The sequence below is a fragment of the Geotrypetes seraphini genome, chromosome 15 (genome assembly GCF_902459505.1).
Source record: "Geotrypetes seraphini chromosome 15, aGeoSer1.1, whole genome shotgun sequence".
In the NCBI taxonomy this organism is placed as follows: Eukaryota; Metazoa; Chordata; class Amphibia; order Gymnophiona; family Dermophiidae; genus Geotrypetes; species Geotrypetes seraphini.
Window position 1 is genome coordinate 12023303 of NC_047098.1, and position 24206 is coordinate 12047508.

Consider the following 24206-nt stretch of genomic DNA (forward strand, 5'->3'; position numbering starts at 1 on the left):
AATCCTGAAAACCCGACTGGATTGCAGCCCTCGTTCCCCACCCCTAAACGAAGAGAATTGTTACAAATGTTTAAAACCTTTCATGCTAGCTTTTGTAGACTTTCCTATCCAGTTTACAGTCTATACAAAAAAATTAAAATAAAATTCTTCTGCACACAGTATTGGTCCTGGAGAAACCTGGAATCTCAGGAAATTATTTTACATCTTACTGGTGCAGTATTAAAACTCTTGGGCTCACATAAGTCCTTTCTACGGTTATAGATGTAATGAGTACAGAAACTTTATTTCTGTACGAGCAATCAGGATGGCGAGTGTGCATTGTCCAGTGGAGCCCGGTCAGGACTGTAGGGTGGATGGTTCAGCTGCAGAAGCCCACATTCTCGGATGGCAGCCTATGATTGTTGTGATATGCGCACGGGTACATTGTGAAAAAGCAACATGTCTGCTGCAAGTTTTCCTCATCTTTTCTCCTTGATCGACTCCCACAAAACGACCATTGTGCTGGCAAAACTCTCCCCGGTTATGGTAGTCTGCTGTAGAATGAACTCCAGAAGCCAAAGTCCTTCATCGTCCCAGAAGACGGTTGCTGTGACTTTGCCTGCAGATTTTTCTGTCTTGAACTCTTTGGGGTGGGGGATGACTTGTGCGCCCACTCATTGGCTCCATTTTGGACTCAGGATCTCTGTGATAGAACCAAGTCTCATCTCCAGTCACCGAATGATGACAAAAATTCACTTGGTCTTCACAGAGCATCTCCCAAGTTCTCCTGACAGCACTGGAGCCTCATAGCCTTGGGACATGGTGTCTTGGAACCCACCTTGCACATGCCCAACTTTTCATGAATTATTTTCCAAACTGTACCTGCCGAGATGCCCATTTCTTCAGCTATTCAGTAAAAACCTTAATTTGTCTGACAAAATTAAATCCTTGACTTTCTTGCACATTTCTGTGGAAGTTGCTTCCACAGGCTGTCCAGTGTGGGGGGAGGTCATCTTCAGTGGACTCTCTACCCCACTTAAACTGCTTGCTCCAAAATTTATGTTGTAGGATGGCACAGACTCGCCATAAACTGCAGTCATGCTTTTATGGATCTTTGGCTTTTTCCCTTTTGTGAGAAATTTTATCACTGAATAGTGCTCCAAATCTAGCAGTTTCTTACTTGATTCACATGACATCCTGTCTCTTGGAATGTTAGACTAGCACTGAGCTGCAGCTGGGCATGAGTAACCTTGAGACATGCTTGCTACTTTCTTTTATACTCAGATAAAATTAAACATCCCTTGGATGCTGCTTTTTTTTTTTTTTAATAGCAACAATTTCTTCATGGTACACAGTTACGTGCCATGTATTTAATACATGTTTTGTAAGTTACTGCATGTATTCCACCTACTTTGAGGCATACTAGAAGGCTGCAGCCCCTACACAGTACTAATTTTTAGGTCTGGGCCACAAAAACATAGTCTTTCCCCTTTGGTGATTGATAAAATATTCAACAACTCAAGTCTAGTGGTTGAATGAGAAGGTCATGGTTTTTTTCCCACATTTCATCCCATGTGGAGACATAAAACAAGAGAGTTTGCTCTTAAAAATATAAATGGGCTTGTGTCTTAAAATCACTTAACTCAGAGTTTAGTTTATTTTCTTTTATTATCAAATTTCTTAGAAATAGGTTAAAAAAAAAAAAATCAAAGAATTGCACCTTAACAACATTCAGCTCAGTTTTTTTTTTTTTTTTCGAAACATGGGTTTCATGGAGCAGTATTTTCTCAGGAGTATTTAGTTGTCCTTTTCTTTACAAAATAATACAAAAAGGAAACTTAAGCATAGGAATGTGATCACAAGGAAGTGCAATTAAATAACGGCCATCTTGCCTGAAAACCACGTACCAGGAAAGTTTTCCAAGTACAGAGCAAAGGCAGCAAAGTAATATTTCGAGGCGTGTGCTCACTTCGATATAGTACACCTAGATTTACATTTTCTTCACCATGAAACAAGAACATTGTGAAATCACAAGAAGTCCTACAGCGACAACAGTGGTGCCATGTCCTATTCATAAATGTGGACACTAGCAACTAGACCAGGGGTGTCAAACTCAATCACATAAGGGGCAGAAATCTAAAACGGGCTAAGTCACGGGCCAAATTTTGTATTAAGATATTTAGGGGACCTTTTATTAAGGTGCATTAACCGATTTAGTGCGTGCTAAATGCGCACCTTAATAAAAGCACCCCTTAATCTTAGTAAAGTCTAGGGTTACAATCTCTCCAACCCCACGCTGGCTGTGATGTAAACATAATAAATAAAAAAGACTTTTCCTCTCTCTTTTAGGTCTTAGTTCACGCTTGCTGTCTAACACCAGCTCTGGCAGGATACACATTTCAAATCTGACATATTGTAATCACAAAACAGAAAATAAAATTATTTTTCTGCCTTTTGTTTGGTCATTATTCAAATCATGTTGGTCCCAAGCTCTGGTTGTCTTCGCTTGCCAAGGTCTCCTGCCATTTGTTGTTTCCTTCTTTCTCCGTGCTAGCCATCCATCTTCCATTTCTGTCCTCCCCTTCCCTCCTCTGGTCTGGCATCTTTCCTTTTTTTCATCTCCATCCCCGCAGCTGCAGTGATGGACCCTACCATCCCCAGATCCACCATCTCTCATTTTCTCAACTACCCTCTTATCCAGCATCTCTCCCTCCTTCCCCACCACCTCAGGGTCCACCATCTCTCCCTTTCTCTTCCCAACTACCCTCCTATCCAGTATCTCTATCCCCCCTGCACACCATCCTGTGTCCAACTTCTCTCCCTTTCTGTTCCTTCCCTCCCTCCATCCCATTGTCCACCATCTCTCTCCCTCTCCTCTGTTTTTAGACCCATTATTTATTCTCCCCCCCCCCTCAGTCTGGCATTTGCACGTCTGTTTGAAACCCTCCTTCCCTCCCTCCATGTACTTCTACACCAGGGCCCCCCCCCCCCCGAAGGTCTACATGTTTTCCCCCTTCTTTCTAGCATCCTCCAGCTTCCTGGTCTCACCTTCAAAGCAGCCTGCTAGGATCGCTAGTGCTGTAGAGATCCTAGCAGGGTGCTGTAGACCTCCGCAGCATGTTCCCTCTTTCACAGTCCTGCCCCTCCTCTGATGTATGGGACCGCGGCAGAGAGAACGTGCTGCAGAGGTCGACAGCAGCCTGCTAGGATCGCTACAGCTGACCAGCAATCCTCTGCAGGCTGCTTTGAAGGCGAGACTGGGAGAGAAATGGTGGAAAATGGGACGGAGGTAAGGAAGGAACAGAAAGAGCATTTTCTCATGGGCCAAATCTAATTACCCTGCTGGCCTGACACCCCTGAACTAGACTAAAAGATAGCTATTCTAAAAATCTATCATCAGGGCTGAAAAGCGTACTGGAGCAGAGCAATGGTCCATCTAGCCCGGTATCATGTTTCCAATGGTGGCCAATCCTAGTCACAAGTAGCTGGCAGAAATCCAAAACCCTCAGAACTAGAAACAGAGAAACATGACAGCAGATAAAGGCCAAATGGCCCATCTAGTTGGGGTATGTATAACAGCCAATAACAGTTCTTCAGTATCCCTCCAGACCAGCTCCATGGTGCAACCTCATCTGGAATATTGCATTCAATTCTGGTCTCATCCCAAGAAAGATATAGTGGCATTAGAAAAGGTTCAAAGAAGAGCGACCAAGATGATAAAGGGGATGGAACTCTTCTCGTATGAGGAAAGACTAAAAAGGTTAGGGCTCTTCAGCTTGGAAAAGAGACGGCTGAGGGGAGATACGATTGAAGTCTACAAAATCCTGAGTGGAATAGAACGGGTACAAGTGGATCGATTTTTCACTCAGTCAAAAATTACAAAGACTAGAGGACACTCTATGAAGTTATAGGGAAATACTTTTAAAACCAATAGGAGGAAATTTTTTTTCACTCAGAGAATAGTTAAGCTCTGGAACACATTACCAGAGGTTGTGGTAAGAGCGGATAGTGCAGCTGGTTTTAAGAAAGGTTTGGACAATTTCATGGAGGAAAAGTCCATAGTCTGTTATTGAGAAAGACATGGTGGAAACCACTGCTTGCCCTGGATCGGTAGCATGGGATGTTGCTACTCTTTGGGTTTGGCCAGGTACTAGTGACCTGGACTGACCACTGTGAGAACAGGCTACTGGGCTTGATGAGCCATTGGGCTGACCCAGTAAGGCTGTTCTTATGGCACAGATGGATGGGTTTACGCTTGTACTGCACAGCCCACTTGTAATGTTGGAATTCAGTATGTTCTCAGTGTCCAACTGCTGGCAGAGAAGTGGACTCTGCTGTCCCTCATAGAATCAGTCTTCAGTAGGCTTTTCCTTAGGAACGTTTGGAGAGGATATGCAGGGGCTTTTTCAGGCCTTTTATTGTTTGGACTGAGCTTGGGGCCCATGGGGGTCCCATTAAACCTCTGGGGTGTCATACTAGGGTACTTGAGTCCCTCCCCCCCTATTCCCTCACCTCCCCAATTACCTCCCATCACCTTACAGCTTGGAGAGCCAGCTCTAACCATCTTAACATCATGTAACTTAGTTCTTAAGAAACTTTAAAGCCCATTTTTGACAATTCTAGAAATAGGCACATGAGGGCCACCCTAACTAGCAGATACTCACTATTCTATAAAGGGAGGGGGGAGGGGGTTTACACACAGGAAGAGTGTGGTACCAAGTGACATGCATAGTTTATAGAATACTATCAGTAGCATGCCACAGATGACACGTGGCCATGCCCATTTACAGCAGCCACTGCCTTGGCATAAGTGATCATGCCTCACATTTGGCATGCCAAAGCAGGGTTATGATAAGAACATAAGAATATCCCTACTTGGTCAGACCAATGGTCCATCAAGCACAGTAGCCCATTCTCATGGTGGTCAATCCAGGTCACTAGTATCTGGCCAAAACCAAAAAGTAGAAACATTCAAGAATCTCCCAAAGAGTAGCAACATTCTAGAACCCTATAAAGTAGCAACATTCCATTCAGAATTCTAAAGAATAGCAAAGTTCTAGAATCCCAAAGAGTAACAAAAGATTCCGGAACCCCAAAGAATAGCAACATTCCATTCTATTCAGAATCCTAAAGAATAGCAAGATTCCGGAATCCCAGAGAGTAACAAAAGATTCCGGAACCCCAAACAGTAGCAACATTCCATGCTACCGATCCAGGGAAAGCAGTGGCTTCCCCCATGTCTTTCTTAATAACAGACTATGGACTTTTCCTCCAGGAACTTGTCCAAACCTTTCTTAAAACCAGCTAACGCTATCCGCTCTTACCACAACCTCTGGCAACGCGTTTCAGAGCTTAACTATTCTCCGAGTGAAAAAAAATTTCCTCCAATTGGTTTTAAAATTATTTCCCTGTAACTTCATCGAGTGTCCCCCAGACTTGGTGCTCATTGCTTCCCATTGTGACACCACAGTAATAAAATACTTTCTTAATGTATTAAAATATAGGTTAGACTGTTAATTAATTGCCCATATGATTAGGAAACAGGATTTTCTTTAGCAAGGGCTTTTTCAAAAGGTTCAGATATCACATCTAGAGGGATTCTGAATGTTTTCTTCCTATTTCAAATAAAACCTGCTACTAAAACATCCCATTTATTTTCCATTAATCACCAACGTGTTTGCATAGTTCAAAACTCCAGTAACCTCTCTTCTTCTTCGTCACAGACCCCTTTTCAAACTTTATGGCTGTGCTCCATTCTCATCCCTGACCTACAGAAGCCTATTCAAAAGGATGGGATGTGAGTTTCGAAGCCAATTTGTGCCTGGAACACATAAAATACCAAACAAATGTACAAATTCCAACTCGTATTACAATGGTGCTTGAAGGACAAATTAAAATATAAAGTCCAGTTTAAGACATTCTGCCCAGTGTCCATTCCTAATAAACGAGGCCAGGGGCAGCCATAATTTCATTGAGGAAAGGATGCTTTAACTGGGCTAAAAAAATACATATTTGATATGTCCCCTCACATGTCTTGATGACGGGTGACAGTGAAGAATTTAAGCATTGCAATTGTGGATGATCTCCGACAATATAAGCAGGCAGGTTTCTTTCAGACTCGGTCCAGGCAGCTCTTGGCAACCAGATGAGTGCTTGAGAGGCAGACTTTAGGAATCTTTAGAGCAAGGCATCGCAAACTGTGTGCCTCCTGAAATTTCAGGTGTACCGTGACACACTGAGGAGGAGGAGAGGCACCGGCTGACTAACTACAGGACATGCCTCTCGTGGCGAAGGGCGCATTCTGTAGGCAAGCAGCCGGCGCCAGTGCGTCTCCGCTCCAGCCTTCTTCCCTGCTGACAAAACCCCCCCCCCCCCCGATGGCTCAGAGCCTTCACGCAAGCGCAGACGTTGGCATGATGATATCAAGCATGCGCAAGTCCTCATGGCGACATCCACATACTTCCAGATGCCTCAAGCCGCGGCCGCTACATTTAGCGTGCCGTGGCTCGACAAAGTTTGCGGCACGCTGCTTTAGAGCTAAAGCACCTTAAATGCGACGTAGTCTTAGGAACTCAACTGACCTAGCCAAGACCCTTGCGCTGCAACTAAAAGTGGCTCTGAGGGAGATTTAACCCAGGACTGAATGGTACCTCTAGTTTAAAAAAAGATGTAGCAAAACCAGACAAAATGCCATCCTGAATAAGACACTAACAAAACTTGGCTATTCAAAAAAAAAAAAAAAAAAAATTTTTTTTTAAATAAAGATTTTTAGCGATCAGAAAAAACAGTCGTCTAGACAGGTCTGCCTGGTTTTTTTTTCAATGGCACAGATATTTTGCATGTGTTACACATGCCAAATATCTGTCCCATTTAAAAATAAAAAAAATTCCCCCATTGCTGATGATGGCCCTCCCCGATGACCCCCGACAAATGCGGCACAAGAGAAAATTGACAGGAGAGTGCCCGCTCCCTCCTGCCATAAAGAACACCTCCGTGCCAGGCACCCCTTCGCTACTGCCCACCCCCGAACCCCTTAAAAAAAATGTCAGGAGGGATGCCCACTCCCTCCTGCAACTGGATGTCCTCCTCCACCTCCCCCAAACCTCTTTAAAAAGTTGGAAGCCCAGTCTGAGGCTCCTGCTTTAGGCCCACCAGTCCTGCATGACGAGTACATCATGTGATGCACAGGGAGGGGCCAAAGGCCCTGATTGGTTCAGTCGCCTTAGGCATCTAAGTCAATCAGGCCTATCAGGACTTTAGGCCAGAGAATCGGCCAACAGTGATCCAGTCGGTATCTTTAGTTTACCTAGCCCCAAATCCCTTTATATAGTAGAATGACCCTAGTGGCAAGTACCACAGTAGAACTGTGAGTCTACTGCTAGGGGTCATGGGTGCCATTTTGGATCCAGACACCTGCAGGAGCAACTGGAGTTCGGGAGCTGAGGGGTTGCAGCTAGACCCTTTTAAGATGGCATCTGGGAGAATCAGGTTGCATGTAAACAACCCGGTGCTCCGGACAGGAAGAACACCAGCTCCGAACTCGTGTTATTGTTCCTGGAATAACACAATTTGTGGCCCTTGCTGCAGGTTGTGGTGTTTAATTTCCATAATGAGATGTTTTATATGCATTTACGTGCTTTGTATCTCATTCCATTTCCCGCATATCTTACAATAATATAATGTATTTAATGCAGGCTCAGGGGCAAATGACTACCATTGTCTTAAATTACCTTAGTGAACTGACATTCATATTATGCCATTATGCATGCTGAAGTGCACACACACAAAATGAGCTTAATCTGGAATAGAGAATGACACGGTGACAAAATTCATCACCGTCCCCGTCCCCACGGCTAACTGCGGGAAATCATCTTCATGTCATTCTTTAAGGAGAGAGGGAAGAATCAGAGTAAGAATGGCCACAACCACTGACCCGCAAGCTTTGCTTTGAAGAATGCTGGTGTAGAAGGACTGAGGTTGAAATAGACACTACAGAATGACAGTCTCTGGTATCCAGAGCAGATATTGTGATGTCATAATGCCTCATTCCACCAGTGCCTAAGAGCCAATCACATCAGTGATGTCACAATGGCTTCATTATCCTTGGCTCACATAAGAATCAGAGTATGAATGGCCACAACCACTGACCCGCAAGCTTTGCTTTGAAGAATGCTGGTGTAGAAGGACCGAGGTTGAAATAGACACTAGAAAATGACATGGGATTATTTCCCGCGGTTATCCGTGGGGACGGGGACGGTGATGAATTTTGTCACCGTGTCATTCTCTAATCTGGAATAGCCACTTCCCATATTTTAAGCATGTGTTTGGTTCAGAGTCTAGGCTGTAAGACAGAGATATTTTTCCCAAGTGCTCATCTTCACCATCATCACGTTTTAGCACGAACGCAAAGCAGCCAGTTACTTTCAGGTTCACAAGTCACTCGCAACCATTTACAAATTCACTAAAATTTTAATACGAAAGGACAGATCACGTTTGAAATCAGTTTTGCCAATTTTAAAAGCGTTACTGAATGTGGTATTCTCTGCCGTCCAGGTACTTTACACGTTGAGGTTCAGAAAGTAACCCCGTGACACTGATCATGACCCATCGCTTCCATCTGTCTGACCTTCAGCGTCTCTAATTCCCTTTTCACGGCCTGCAGGTTTGCAGACATCCTTCTCAGCTCTTCCGATTTCACTTTCACGCGTTTCCGAAGCTTTTCGTTTTCCTCCAGCGCTAGGAACAGTTTTTTCTTCAAGGTGTTGCAGTCTACAATATTGTAGCTGTGATCAGGGGCTGAAAATTGGTATGCTTCCATCTGCTGGGGAGGGGTGATGTGTAGCAGCAGGGCCTGAGCGTCCTCCTCTTCCACTGCACCAACCTGAAAAAGAGCAGATTTCAAAAGTGAAAAATTCTCCTCTCATGCAGACTACAATTGGTGGCGTAGCAAGGGTGAGAGGCGCTCCCCTCCCCCCTCCTGCCATGCCCGCCCCTTCCCCCGTACTTTTTTAAGATTCCCAGTGCGAGCAGCAATCCCAATTTTCTGCTCGTGCCAGTATCGGCTCTTCCTTGGATGTTACTTTCTAGTGGCGGGTTCAGGAAGTGACGTCAGAGGAAGAACAGACACTGGTGCAAGAAGCAGGTTGGGGGTTGCTGCTTGTACCACGAACATTAAAGAGGTACGAGGGACGATAAGGGGTGCGCATGGTAGTGGGGGGTCGGAGAGAAAGATGGGTGCCGCTGGCTACAATTTCACTACATTTAAAAATTACCTTGAGTTTTCTGAGAGTAGGTGATGTGCAAGCAAATACAAGTTTACAATCATAAAATCACAGACCATAAGAGTTTTTACTAGTACAAAATAATCATCATACTATATATACATTAAAATTCTTGAATTTCACACAAGTTAAATTAAATCTTAGTCTCCAGCTGCATTTAATGACCTATATACATCTGTCTAAAGAGCCGTTTCTTAAAAAAAATAAGTAAACCTATTGAGATTATCAGAACTGGCTTAACTATTGCATAATTGGGTACAATAACAGAAAATACCCAATCTGTAGCACTGGCAAATTTTGCCATCTTCAACCCTGGAACAATAAAAAAAAAAAAAAAAAAACCTTGAGAAAAATTTAACTGTCAATCCTAGAGTATAAAAAGACAACTTGCTATGTAAAGTAACAATCACAATTTTGACCTAAACTCTATTCAGTAAAGAGCTAATATAAAGATTTAATTCTATGCCCAATATGACTGCACTTCCTCAACCTCCCTTTCATTCGAGCAGCTAAATCGAATATCTTTTAAACTGTTCCAGTGGTAGGAGGATTGGGTGGATGTGGAGGCAGTAGAGAGGGAGGCCATAGGAAACCAGTCCTTCTGCTTTACTTGCAAAAGCTGTGGTAGGTTGTTCTAGGCTATTATATAATGGGTAAGAATTGCCATACTGGATCTTTCTGGGATCCAATACAACTACAACAATTCTTAATTGCAAGAGAAAAGAAATAGAAATGAGATTTGTTTCACCTTACTGAGGAATATGAGGAGAATTAATATAATGGTATCCCAGTTTAAGGATTGACTCAGGGTTCGTTAATTATGAACCAAGAATCATTATCCTTTATATTTCCTGAACTTTATTTTATTAGAAATAGCAAGATATACTCCCCATTAATGTGGGCTTGAAAAGAGCTTTGTATGTATGATTTGATTATATATTGTTTTAAGTGATTTTTCCTTTTCTTATGAATTTGTTGGATATTGTAAAGTATTCAAAATTATAAATAAAGAAAAAAAAAAAAAAGAATTGCCATACTGGGACAGACCGAAGGTCCATCAAGTCCAGTATCCTGTTTCCAACCGTGGCCTACCCAGGTCCCAAGTACCTGGCAGAAACCCAAAGAGTAGCAACATTCCAGAGCTCAGACTGTGATGTCATAATGCCTCATTCCAACCTCAGCAGTGATGTCACAATGGCTTGGTTGTCCTATACTTGGCTCACATAAGAATTGCCATACTGGGACAGACCGAAAGCCCAGTATCCTGTTTCCAACAGTGGCCACTCACGTCCCAAGTACCTAGCTAGATCCCAAGTAGTAAAACAGATTTTATGCTGCTTATCCTAATAAGCAGTGGATATCAAGTCATCTGAATAATGGTCTATGGACTGCTCTTTTAGGTCCTATGCATTGTCTCTTGGGGCTCATCAAAGTCCAGGGCCCTGAATGTCAACATAAGAACAGCCTTACTAGATCAGACCAATGGTCTATGAAGCCCAGTAGCCCGTTCTCACGGTGGCCAATCCTATTTGAGATAAACAGTCTCATCTTATTTTCCCTACTTTTCAAAATAGTTTGGCATATCAACCATTCCCTATATCAGGCAGGCATTCATGACAAGTTGTCTTTTTTTATTTCTTTTCAAATGGCTGCTATACCCTCGAACATCCACCAGAGGATAGTCAAGAACCATCATTCACACTCTGCTACCTCCATAGGAATAAGAATACAGATCCAATGTGTTATTCCCCAAAACCTCTGTACCACAAAGACATTTGAAAGTGTTAAAATGTAAACCAGTACAACCTTTCATTATGAAGGGAAAGAAGAAAATGTACCTCTGCTCTCAGATTCTCTGTCTCTGCGGCTGTGTGCTCCACATCCAGAACTGTTTCCAACTCAACTGTGTCCGTGTCTTCCTCTTTGATGGGGAGCTCTGCTGTCCTCAAGTCCTAGAAACAGAATTCCAGGATGAACAAATGCTCAAATAGGGGAGGCGGCGGTGCTTTCGTTATCAAGATGTGTCAGTCAGGGGGAAACGGGGCTGCCTATAAACAAGCAGACTGAAGCAATTGTGGGGAGTGTGAGGCGCAGTGGTTAGAGCTACAACCTCTACACCCATGCTGATCCTAATGACTGTGGGCAAGTCACTTAATCCCCTCATTGCCCCAGGTACATTAGATAGAGTGTGATCCCACCAGGACAGATAGGAAAAAAATGCTTGAGTACCTGAATGTAAACCAGACAAGTGGTATATAAATACTAAAAAATAAATTAAATAATTAAGAATACAGTACCTGAATAAATTCATGTAAACCATTCTGAGCTTCCCTGGGACAACAGGATAGAAAATTAAATGCATAAATAGTGTGAAAAGCTTCAGCCTCTGATAATCACCAGAGCAGATATTGTGACATCATAATGCCTCATTCCACCAATGCCTAAGAGCCAACCTCATCAGTGATGTCACAATGGCTTGGCTCACTTTTACTACATTTTGATTTCTAGAGTGGCCTTGAGGTTGTGGGTTCAAACCCACGCTGCTCCTTGTGACCCTGGGCAAGCCACTTAATTCCCCCATTGCCCCAAATACTTTAGATAGAGTGTGAGCCCACCAGGACAGACAGGGAAAAATGCTTGAGTACCTGAATGTGAACCACTCTTAAGACTATAAGTGGTATATAAATAATAAAATAAAGATTAGGAAAAGATAGTAAGTCAGAATTCAGACAGTATCGTGACAATTAAAATTGGATCTCCTCTCCTACTGAATGGGTTTCCAGTTTTACTAAATTACAGATCAAGCAGAAAAGTCACATATTTGGATAAGGGTGGCAATGCATGACAGTTAGTATACTGGATTATTGCAGTATTATCTATCTGGGCTCCTATAAGAAGACTATGAAAAGGATGAGACTTATTCAAAATACAGCAGTGCGTCTAATTATCAAAAGTTACACTGGCTTCCAATAGAAGCGAGAATGATTTTTAAAATGTGCTTGTTTATGTTACAAATCACTATTTGGCCTTGCTCCTAGTTATCTCCTAAAAATTTCGTATTATCTGATAGTAAATCACCGAACCCGTGGTATTTTATTGTTTTTCTTTCCATCCTTAAAAGGTTGTACATGTTAAAGATTCCTTGAAAGAACAGGTAAATGGGAAAAGAATTTAAGTGTTTTCTTTTTCATATCAAGATTTTAGGAAACTATTGAGAACTTATCCGTTTGATAAATTTACCGTATTTTTCACGGGACTCGTGAGCACTGATGGCAGCCCTTCAGGGAGCAGCACAGGCCCAGGCTGGAGCGTGAAAAGCTCGCTCCTGCCAATACACCGCTGTACCACCAGGATTTAAAAAGGTGCCGGAGAACACCGCACATCACGGTCTGTGACGCAATATTCACTCCAAAAGACGCACAGACATTTCCACCAATTTTTTTGGGGGGAAAAAAAGTGCATTTTATGGAGCGAAAAATACAGTATATAATGGGTTGCATATGTTATTATATTTTCATATTTTACTGTACTTGTGATCTTGATAATGTAACATGATGTATCGTCACAGTGTTGTAGAGTTTTCCTCTGGTTGTAAACCACATTGAACTACGAGATACTGCAGTCTACAAATAAAGTTATTATTATTATCCTCCTATACACCGTGGCTGCTGGGGCCCATCCATTCGGCTTCCTCTTCAGAAGATAACATTTCTTGCACGTCCAGCACCAGTCAAAATCAAATCTGTAAAAATCTAATGCTTTTCCATATGTACGCATTAAAGTAAAGCTATCAAAGAATGACTGAAAAAAAGCTCTTCCTGTATCAAACATCAAAGCTGAAAAGCTTACGACAGACACGACTACTTACCCAGCCTGCATCTTCCCCAATCCTCTGCGAAGTTTCTGACCAGGAAAACTCATTTACACACATCCTTTCTCATTTCCTAACCACGGCATAATTAGCATTAGGTGATACAACTGCATTTGAAATGATTTAGCTGGCAGTGTGTTGTTTGCTAGGGCTGCCAGCTGACTCAGCAACACCTTGCGTTGCAATGTGGGAGAGTTCCAAAGGCAGCCAGCCTCGGGCTCACGCTTCTTCTGTGTTGGGCAGAGGCTGAGAAATGCAGCAGAAAGCACTTCCACCTGCTAGAGGGAGGGTGTGTAGACTGCGCTAGACTTTCACGACTCCAGAGAAGATCCTTAATCTCAAATACAGTACGTCTGAATCACTGGGAAGTGCTACAACGATACTATGATTAGGAATTCTATTTTTAGGTGGTTATAGCTTGTGAATTTGTGTTTTTAATTCTTCAGGTAATTAAGGGATCCCTTTACTAAGTTGCGGTAAGCGCTAGTGCACGCTTACTGCAGCTTAAAAGGGCTTATCACAGGATGCGCTCAGCCATATCTCAATGTGTGTGCTACCAACATGCTTAAAAAAAAAAAGGGTAAAGGTTTAGTTTTTGCGCCAAGAAGACATGTCTGGTGCTGGAGCGTGGGGGTTCCAGCGCTAAATCAGTTTACACATCCTACATTACCGTGAGCTGATTAGCACATGATTACCACGGGAGCCATTACCACCTACAAAGTAGGTATAAAGTGCTCTCGTGGATTTTTTGTTTTGTTTTTAATGGACGCGAACTAATGGCAACATTAGTGCAAGAAAATAAACCTGCTAAACAGGATGTTGTACTGCTATTTAAATTCAATTTATTCTACCTTGTTTAATTTATTTTCATTTATATTCTCTCAGTGGATGGGAGAAGGTATACATTGCGATAAGAAACTGATTGTAAAATGAAAGGGGTTGTATATAACATTTGTTTCCCTTGTAATCTAATATAATAAAATGGTAGGACGCGCATGCGCACTAAAAAAATCGTGTTCCCTGAGCTGTCGCGTTTTTTTTAGTGCGCATGCGCGGGTTGTACGTCACCAATGTTCCTCCTCCACCATGCAACGCAAGCCATGTCCGCCGCCGGCCTCGAGCTACTGGGGGCCGGCAGCGCGAGCCGCCCGGCCGGTGCTGAAGCCCCGCCTCCCGCTTTCGCCCTACACGGCGACGCCAGACCCGGACCTACAAAACGCTGAGGCCCGTCTTCCGACCTACATGGCGCCGCCAGATCCGGTACCACAAAACAGCCCTCACATCTGCGAACATGCTTGCCATGGAAACAGAGGGGATCAGGAACTAAACATAGATTTAAAAAAAAAACCAAACAACAGTGCACAACGACAGAGACACACAGACACTCACAGAAGGACAGGGGGCTAAAGAGACAGATTTAAAAAAATAACAAAACACTAAGGAGAAAGAGAGACACAGGTAAGGAATGCTGCTAGGCAGGGGGAGCAGGGAAGAGGGTCAGGGGGGAAAAAGAAGGAGTGCTGCTGGACAGACAGAGCAGGGAAGAGGAACAGGGGAGCAGGGAAGAGGAACGGGGGAGCAGGTAAGAAGTGCTGCTGGACAGGGGGAGCAGGGAAGAGGGACAGGGGGAGCAGGTAAGGAGTGCTGCTGGACAGGGGTAGGTAAAAGGAAGGGAGAAGGCCTACTGCTGGACAGGTGGAACAGGCAAGGGGTGATGGTTGACAGCCAAGGAAAGAGAGAGACAGAAAGCGGTCAAGAGGAGAGAGAGAAAAAGAAATAAAGACACACACATCTATTCTAGCACCCGTTAATGTAACGGGCTTAAATACTAGTAAAATTTATATTGGACAAACATCAAGAAGATTAAATAGGAGGTTGGCCAAACATACAAGACATATCTAGGCAACATATTTGGCAAAGCACTATGGGTTCCTTTTACAAAGGTGTGCTAGGGCCTTAACGCGCGTTAAATTCCTGAGCGCGCTAGCGGTAGATTTTCGGCTACAGCACGTGGTAATTTTGTGAATGCGCTAAAATCCCTAGCGCACCTTCGTAAAAGGAGCCCTATATTAATTTTCAACCTAATTTTTGAGATTCAAGAGTTGTAGTACTGGACTGTGTATTGAATCAGTCAATACATTTGTACATATTGAAAGAACGATTCCATATATCTGCTCTACATTTTTCTGTATTGTCTTCGTTGACTTTTTTTGTGGAGCATTTTGGCTATATTGTTGTTTAAATTCCATAGAGTCATGTGATGCCATAAATGAAAGTGGATGGCAAAAGCTTGCAGATCTCTCTTCTAAATTCTCCCTCCCCGCCATCCCAATGAAAGATTAATGCTCTACTAAAAGAGCAATTGCCAATGCAGCCACCACCAGAGGTTGAAACTAGAGGTCTGAACAGGAACGGGGATCACGGGACTCCCCCTTAACCCACGGGACACCCACGGGGATGGAAGGCTTTGGAAGCAGAGTTCGTCTGTATAATATAATGGACACGTCAGCCTTAGTAAAAGAGGGGGTTTATAAGTTAATTACCTGAACAGAAAACAAAAAAAGGGTTCCACCAAAGAGATTCCACAAGGAAAACAGCAGCGCAAACACAAAAGAAACTGTGGAATTGATGATCCTGTCAGAAGTAATTGCTGCTTTTTATTGGGACGGACGGGGATGGAGGTAATTCCTTGCAGGAATGGGTGGGGACGGAGAGGATCCTGGCGGGGACGGGTGGGGATGGAGAGGATCCTGGCGGGGACGGGTGGGGATGGAGATGATCTTGGCGGGGATGGGTGGGATTTCTGTCCCCATGCAACTCTCTAGTTGAAACTAGAGAATGACATGGTGAGTGTTACCTGCGGCTAGGCCCGCCAAAATGGGGACGAAAAAAATTGGTCACCGCGGGGACAGGGAGAAGGCCATTGTCCCCACAGTTAACTGAGGATCACGTGGTCCAGCAGCCTCTTTCCTCCAAATCGCGGTCCAGGCATCTCCCTCCCTCCTTCCCCTTACCTAGCTTACTTTAATTTAAATTTTAAAAAGCTGCCGGAGCCTTGAATTTGCGTGCGGATGCCGGAAATTCCTCCTCAGACGCAACTTCCTGTTTCCGGTTGCATCAGAGGAGGACCTTCTGGCAGCCGCACGCGACTTCAAGGCATAGATAGAGAGAGTGCCGAGAGGTTCGGGGTTTGGCTTCTGTGCTAGGCTTGATGGGCGACTAGTTTGGCCGCTCTGAGGCAGAAGCAGGGCAGTGAGCGCAGTTTGGCAGACTGTGGAGCCGGACCAGGGCTGGCCACGGCGCTACAGCTCCTGGATCACCAGGTGACAAGCATCGAGAAGAGCGGCCTCTGGCTGTACACCCACCCGCTCATCAAGCTCCTCTTTCTGCGCCATCGAAGCAGATGCAAATTCTTCAGCCTGACAGAAACTTCAGAGGACTACACAGTCACGGTTTGGGGCCTTCTACTGCCCTGATTTACTCTGGCACGTCCCTGATGACATCATCATCAGAGGAGGGTTTTAAAGGTAGGCTGACTTGGTGATTTGGTGGCAAGTGCTGGGCAGAGGATCTGGATTTGGTACCTGGTATCAGGACTCTGCTTTATGGATTGGCTGGGAAAGCCATAGAACCTTTCCTCCTGGCGCGGTTTTTCCGTTGTGTGACAGTTTTGGATAAGTATTGTTTCTTTTGGATATGATTTTCACTTTTTGGCATTGTTTTTGACTTTGTTTGTGATTTTGTGTGAGTTTTTTGAGGGGGTTTGGCTGGCAGGGTTTGTGTGGGGGGTCGCTCAGGTTGTTTGTGTTGAGTTTCATTTACTCACTTTGATTGTTGATTGGTTTGATTTCTGCACACACAGGACGCTCGATGTGCGGGTGGAGGCTTATGGCCTTGACCCAGAAGTGAAGTGTCGGAGCTGAGCTCTTATCACTGAGGGTCCACACTGAGAGCGCCCTATAACATCATATAATGTGACATGTTCTTTGACATATTACATTATATTTGGTTTGTAAGTTGTGAGCCAAGTTAGACACTTTGAGCTTCCCCCTCACAGACCTTGATGTGACTTGGTTGCCTTCCTTGTTTTTTCTAGTTTGGGAAAGCCATAGAGGCAGCTCATATAATGCTTTTAAGCTTGGGAACTTAGGCTTGTATGGATGCTGCAGGGACAGTAGTCACGGAGACAGGTCATGGGGATGGGGACGGGGTGAGGACAGTGATCGCAGGGATGGGGTAGTGATGGGGACAAATTTTCCCCCGTGTCATTCTCTAGTTGAAACTTTGCCTTAGCGTACCAGGAAGGCACTGAAAATACAGAGAAAGGACAAAAAATAGTGTGGATGGAGTTGATACTAAGATGGTGGACCCACAAAGCCCTGTGGTGAGTTCAGCCTGGATGGCTTAACCCTTTCAGGACCAAGGGACATATTTGTCCCATAACTTTAAAATCCTATAAATTTTGATTGGGATAGTCTACAGTTCTAAATTTGATATGTACGGATTCCATAGGATACTGCCTTTATGTAAACAAACTGGTTCCGACATTCATTCATTAGCGTCGTTGCCAGATTGACGAGAAGATTCACTTGCCACACTGTCCATAAGCCAGAAGTTGGATTTTTTAAATAAAAATAATGATATTTCACAAAAAAAATCAATTTTTTGGCATCTGCAAGCCCTTTTTACCATAAAAATGTCGTCAAAACCACAAAAATTGGCCTACGATCCTTATGGTCCTGAAAGGGTTAAAATAGTCAGTTACAGCTGCAGTGACTGCCACACTTGATAAACATTTGCAATCGTACAGTGACAGATTAAATGCTAGTCATAAACCGACAAATATAAGCAACAAACGTGCGATCTGGAAGATAAAAAAAGCAAGTAGCGGAAGATGTGCAAATGCAGATGCAAACTAAAATAACTCATTTAGAAGACAAATTAAATGACTTACCCCCCCCCTCTTCTACGAAACCGCGCTAGCATTTTTTAGCGCTGCTCTCGACGCCCATAGGAACTCAATGAGCATCGGGAGCAGCGCGGCTCTCGGCGCTAAAAACCGCTAGCGCGGTTTCATAGAAGAGGGGGGGGGGTAAGAGAATCGTTCATGCAGAAATAGATCAGTGGTTTGCGGGCATGCCAGAGAAAATAGACTTGGAGCTCCATGACTTTCTTGAAACATGGCTACGTCAAAAAAAAGAAAAACCAACTTGGATAAACATTTCTATTCCTTCAAATTTTGAATGTAATTCTTGTTTTAGTTAGGATGTAATCCACCTTGAACCGCAAGGTAATGGCGGAATAGAAATCACTAATGTAATGTAATATAATAAACATTTGGCTCCTTTGAGGGTGGAACAGGCAGCACACAGAGTGAGTCCACGGAGAAACAATGGAACGCTACCCGGAGTTGCCATATGCAGACTTCTAAATTTTGGACACAAGCAGACAATATTACAGGCTCTCTGGGCCAGGAAGACGCTTACCTACAAAAGATAAGAAAATCCTTTGTTTCCAGACTGCTCTGCCAAGGCACAAAGGAAAGAATATGCCCCTATTTGCTCAAAGTGGTCTGTCTCTGGTTCTCTCCACTGTATCTGGCCAGGCTGTGGGTATATTCAGAGGCATTGAATGAATCGAAGATAAAGGTGCCAAGTAAATCTCGCCCTGAAGCAGCAGTTGAAAGGGGATGACATCTGCGAAACGCTGGCCGCATCTGCTTCCTTCTTAGCAGTGTAGGAAATTTCCTGTTTCAACTTTAGCGACACAGCAATCCCGCTAACGATTTTACAGGCAAGAATTGTACAGGTGGAGAACTTTGTCTAACGGAGAGGACTGTGATACGAAGGTGCAAGATAACTTAACTTTGTTACAAAGTAGAAGGTTGACTGATTGCTGGTAATTATGAGTTGTGCTGCAGGAGGAAAAGACTGAGCAGTTATTATCATACACCCTCTTTTACTAAGGCGTGCTAGCCGATTTAGTACTCAAAGAGGGGGATGCAAAACTGCAGCTGGAACCCTGAAGAGCCATGTTGAGCCCCCTGCGGATGCCTAACAGCCTGCGCTCAAGCCCCTAGGCTACTAGGGATACAGACCCTGAGCTCTACAAAGTTTTCTGCGGGCTGGCCAAACAGGTCCCCAACCAGCTGCAGACTCATGTTTGCTTCTCTACACAGGCAGAGCTTTCCCCTGCACTGGCGAGCTCTGGTGCATCAAGAGCTGCAAAAAAAAGTCACAAAAAATACCAAAAAATAATAAAGAAATATACAAAGCAGGTCAGAGAAACACCTTCCAGCTCGTGTGCAGAAGAAAAACTGAAGGGGGCAGCAGAGCTCGCTGGAGGAGTTGAAAACCTTGAATGGATTCCTTCTGCATGGCTCATGAGCAGGGGGAGAATACCCTACTGTCCAGAATGACACACTTATTGCACTAAAAAATGCAGTTAGACACCAAGAAAAAGTAACAGATAGATTAAAAATATATTTCCCATTTTATTGGTAAACACACACTCGATTAAAAATAATTTGAATTTTCAAGCACACCTGGATGGGTTACCTAATCCTATATAATAAAACCCTAGCCGCGCATGCGCACTCCTATCTGCGTGCTTCCATGATCTGTAGGTCTGTGGCCGCAGGAGTGCGCATGCACGAGTCCCCAGCCTTACTTCCCAGCACCTACCACTCGCCGGCAGGACTGGACGCCAGCGCTGGACTCCCTGCTGTCCGTGTCGGCTCCTCTCACGAGCCGCACCAGCGTCGGAGAAGGCTTCCGACGCTGGTGGGGATCGAGAGGAGCCGCCGTGACAAAACACTCCAGCGCCAAAACACTCCAGCCGTGAAGGGATGCCGCGGTCCCGACTCCAAACCTGTGACTCCAGCAGTGTGTGCAGCACTCTACACACCCTGCTTTGGGGCCTTCTACTGCCCTGATTTACTCTGGCACGTCCCTGATGACATCATCAGAGATGCGGCAGAGCAAATCAGGGCAGTAGAAGGCCCCGAAGCAGCGTGTGTAGAGTGCTGCACACGCTGCAGGAGTCGCAGGTTTGTCGGGACTGCGGGAAGGGAAAGGGGGGGCGGAAAGTGACTAAGGGAGCCGGCCAGACTATTGCTGCTTGCGCTGTGATTATTAATGAAGGAAGGGACGGGGATGGAGCAGGAGACGGAGAGGCGGATGAGGGCTGGTGCTCCCATCAAGACGATGCCCAGGGCAGACTCATCCTACCGCCTCCCACTTACTATGCCACATATGTGCATTCTCATGATGGAGTCGGGTTGAGGGAAAATCTTTTAAAATCACATTTAAAAAAACACACACATAAGGACAGGGGGCTACAGAGACAGATTAAAAGAGACAGACACCAAAACAAAGACAGACAGACATACAGCGGCCAAGGAGAGAGAGAGAGAAACAGAAAGAAAGACAGACAGACAGACATACAAATCTATTCTAGCACCCGTTAATATAACGGGCTTAAAGACTAGTATATATTATACCTTATGAACTTCTGAAGGAAGCTCTCTTTGTACTATAGTGAGTATTAGCAGTACAGACTGAGATCATACACCATATTTCCTGGCTTAGGAGCAAGGTTCATTATTGTCATTGGTATGCACAAAACAAATCCATTTGGTGACAGTTTTTGGATTAGAAAGAAATATTTTATTTCAGAAGGCATGCATGATTGGTCATAAGTGTATTCTACAATATTGGTTACAGAAAGATCCTCCTAGTTTTTGGAATTGATCGGTTAATTTTATTTGAGGTCTGGGAGGTTTGAAAATTTCCTAAAAGAACTAGGTATTTCTTGAAAATTTGGAATCCATATATAAATCTTTCCCATAGAGCTCGTAGTATGATTCTTAATGTTTTATTTTGAGGAATAAGAAACTTTCATTACTTCTTAACACTTTGCAATATGTGTCATCTTTCATTATGGGGGTAGGGAGGGAATTTGTTTGATGATAATAATAGTTGGAATTTCTTGAATTGTATATTTATATAATTAATTTATTATATTGTTAGATTTTAAAAATTTGGGGGATGTGAAGGAGAGGGAAAGGGGGGTAGGAAAGGTATAGGGGGTATATATGGTAATATGAATAGGTAATATAGAAAATATATTTTGGAGAAATGATAAAATTATTTATGTAATATTTGTGCTTTGAATTTAATTGTAATGAGCATATATTGTATAATTGTATATTTGATTGATTTCTTCAATAAAATGTTTCACCATAATTTACATTTGGAAAAAAAAACAAAAAAAACAACTACCAATCATCTCTTATCAACAAAGAAAGCCCTCATGAACACACTTGTGAGCTGTGTGAAAAATAAACAGATGCGATGTTTGCAAAAAAAAGGAAAAAAAAAATATAAATTACCTTTTCATTCTCTAACTGTGCAGCTTCCACCATCTTGAAGTATTTTGATTGTTTTTTTCTGTCAATCTGCTAGTAAGAAGCAATAAAATCCAAAGTTGTTTGCAGTTCTGAAAAGGATCACCAATGTCTATGGCAATAATGGGTGACTCAAAATCTCTGACAAAAGTTCCCCTCTGACAAAAGTGGCATAGCGAAGGTGAGAAGCGCCACCCACCTCCCCTCCCTTCCCACTGTACCACTTTAATTTTCCAGGCGCATCATGTCAGCTCTCCCCGACGTCACTTCCTGGACCAAGAAATGACGTCAGAGAGAGCCAACACCGACGTGGGCAGCATGTTCCCTATACTGCTTGTGCGAGGGAAGGAGCGCGTGCATGTGGTGGAGGTAGTGGGGGCAGAGTGCCCCGACCAAGACAGTGCCCGGGGTGAACCTCCCTCCCCGCCCGCCCTGCCACCACCACCCTCACCTGCCAAATAATTACTGGACCTACAGGTCAGGTCATACTATAACAAGAAAAATCCAGAGTTTAGCATGAAATATAGGAATTATGATCAACCTTTTTAAAAAAAATAAATAAATAAAAATGACACAGGATACTTAATGGGTTAATTTCCAAACCACCCTCTATGCAAATCCACCATGTTTTATCAATTATGCAATATCATTCTAGGCTTTGTCCTTACCTTCACATTCTCGGGGAAAGGAAATATTGTGGGTATTGCATTTGGCATCAAGTTTTTCCGATTTCCAAATGCACTAAAGCAATCTGGTGTGAAATGTTCAGAGCAAATAACGGTATGCTGTTTTGGCTTAAAATCAAGCCTCCCAACGTTGCCCACCCATTCCTTAAATAGATCTGGCTTGCTAAAAGGGAACCTGTGTGGAAGAACAGAAAAACCCTTTACAAACTGGTCTAGCAGCAACAACATACCAACTATTTTATTCTTGAGGTCTTTGAAAGCTGTACAAAAAATAAAAGACGCTTCTACTGTATTGGCTTGTACCAATACAGGAGGAGAGGAATGAAACTAAGACCACAAATAGGATGAAACAGACCAGGACCATCTCAGATCGGCTAAGATCTAACAACTCTTCAGCTAGAGAGGCAAAACGGCTATGCCAGAGTCTCCCCAGAGACTTTCAGAGGTGTCAAATGTTGGTCCTGGAGGGCCGCAATCCAGTCGGGTTTTCGGGATTTCCCCAAAGAATATGCGTGAGATCTATTAGCATACAATAAAAGCAGTGCATGGCAAATCGATCTCATGCGTATTCACTGGGGAAATCCTGAAAACCTGACTGGAATGTGGCCTTTGAGGACCGACATTTGACACCCCTGCAAGTTTACATGGTAAAATTAAAATACTTGCTCATAATGTACTTGCATAGAAACCCAAATATAACTCCAAAGGCTATTTATTAGCCTAGTGCAGGGGTAGGCAACTCCGGTCCTCGAGGGCCAGAATCCAATCGGGTTTTCAGGATTTCCCCAACGACTATACACGAGATCTGTTTGCATGCACTGCTTTCAATGCATCTTCATTGGGGGAATCCTGAAAACCCGACTGGAACGTGGCCTTTGAGGACCGACATTTGACATCCCTGCAAGTTTACATGGTAAAATTAAAATACTTGCTCATAATGTACTTGCATAGAAACCCAAATATAAATCCAAAGGCTATTTATTAGCCTAGTGCAGTGATTCCCAACCCTGTCCTGGAGGAACACCAGGCCAATCGGGTTTTCAGGCTAGCCCTAATGAATATGCATGAGAGAGATTTGCATATGATGGAAGTGATAGGCATGCAAATTTGCTTCATGCATATTCATTAGGGCTAGCCTGAAAACCCAATTGGCCTGGTGTTCCTCCAGGACAGGGTTGGGAACCACTGACCTAGTGCAGGGATAGGCAACTCCGGTCCTCGAGGGCCAGAATCCAATCGGGTTTTCAGGATTTCCCCAACGACTATACACGAGATCTATTTGCATGCACTGCTTTCAATGCATCTTCTTTGGGGAAATCCTGAAAACCCGACTGGATTCCGGCCCTCGAGGACCGGAGTTGGCCACCCCTGGCCTAGTGCACAATACGGGCCCCTATTGACCTTATTTCGACTATGTGGTGACGTAGAACTGCGAGAGTACGTCACGCTTTGTATGTGGAGAGAGCGCGCGCGGCACGCATACGTATTCCGCCCCTCTCACCTGTGAAACGTCAGCTGCTTGTTCTTGCTGCTGTACCTGTGAGTACAGTAAGGCACTGCGCAGGACTTGGGCATAGCCCTCCCGTCTCTGCCCCCAACAAAAATGTCCGACGGGATTCCAACAGGGGCTCAAGACGAGTCGGGGGCCCAAAGCAGGCCCGGAGAGCCGGCGCGACCAGGCAAAGTGGCTGGAGGACTCCGACGGCGCGAGACCGACCCTCTCTCAGTTATCCATTCACCGGCTCGCACGCGTCCCTACGGGTGCCATGGCCCCGAGAAGCAATAAAAAAAAAAAAAAAGAGATGGCAACAAGCCTTCCGGAAACGCTTCCGCCCTGCTCAACGCCACAGAGTCTTTCCGGGCAGGAGGACGAACCCGCGTGTCACACCTCTGTTTCGAGACTAGGCTCCGCCCCCTTTTTTTCTTTCAAAGCTTCTCCTTTTTCCAATTGGAAGGAGAGCGGAGCTGAGAAGGTTGTCGCG

At 44.1% G+C, this 24206-nt stretch overlaps 1 protein-coding gene across 2 annotated transcripts; it reads right to left on the reverse strand.

The window, feature by feature from the left end:
- Positions 1 to 8428: 8428 nt before the first annotated feature.
- On the reverse strand, positions 8429 to 23966 carry THAP3 (THAP domain containing 3). Of its 2 annotated transcripts, none has more exons than XM_033921346.1 (5): positions 23726 to 23966; positions 22207 to 22399; positions 21524 to 21589; positions 11099 to 11212; positions 8429 to 8860 (listed from the first exon to the last, which is right to left on the reverse strand). In XM_033921346.1, the coding sequence occupies exons 1-5, from the start codon at positions 23797 to 23799 to the stop codon at positions 8552 to 8554; spliced, it is 756 nt and encodes a 251-aa protein (XP_033777237.1). In that variant the 5' UTR covers positions 23800 to 23966; the 3' UTR covers positions 8429 to 8551. The 2 variants fall into 2 exon arrangements, with proteins under 2 accessions (XP_033777237.1, XP_033777236.1); XM_033921345.1 differs by having other exon boundaries at positions 21524 to 21592.
- Between the last annotated feature and the right edge of the window lie 240 nt (positions 23967 to 24206).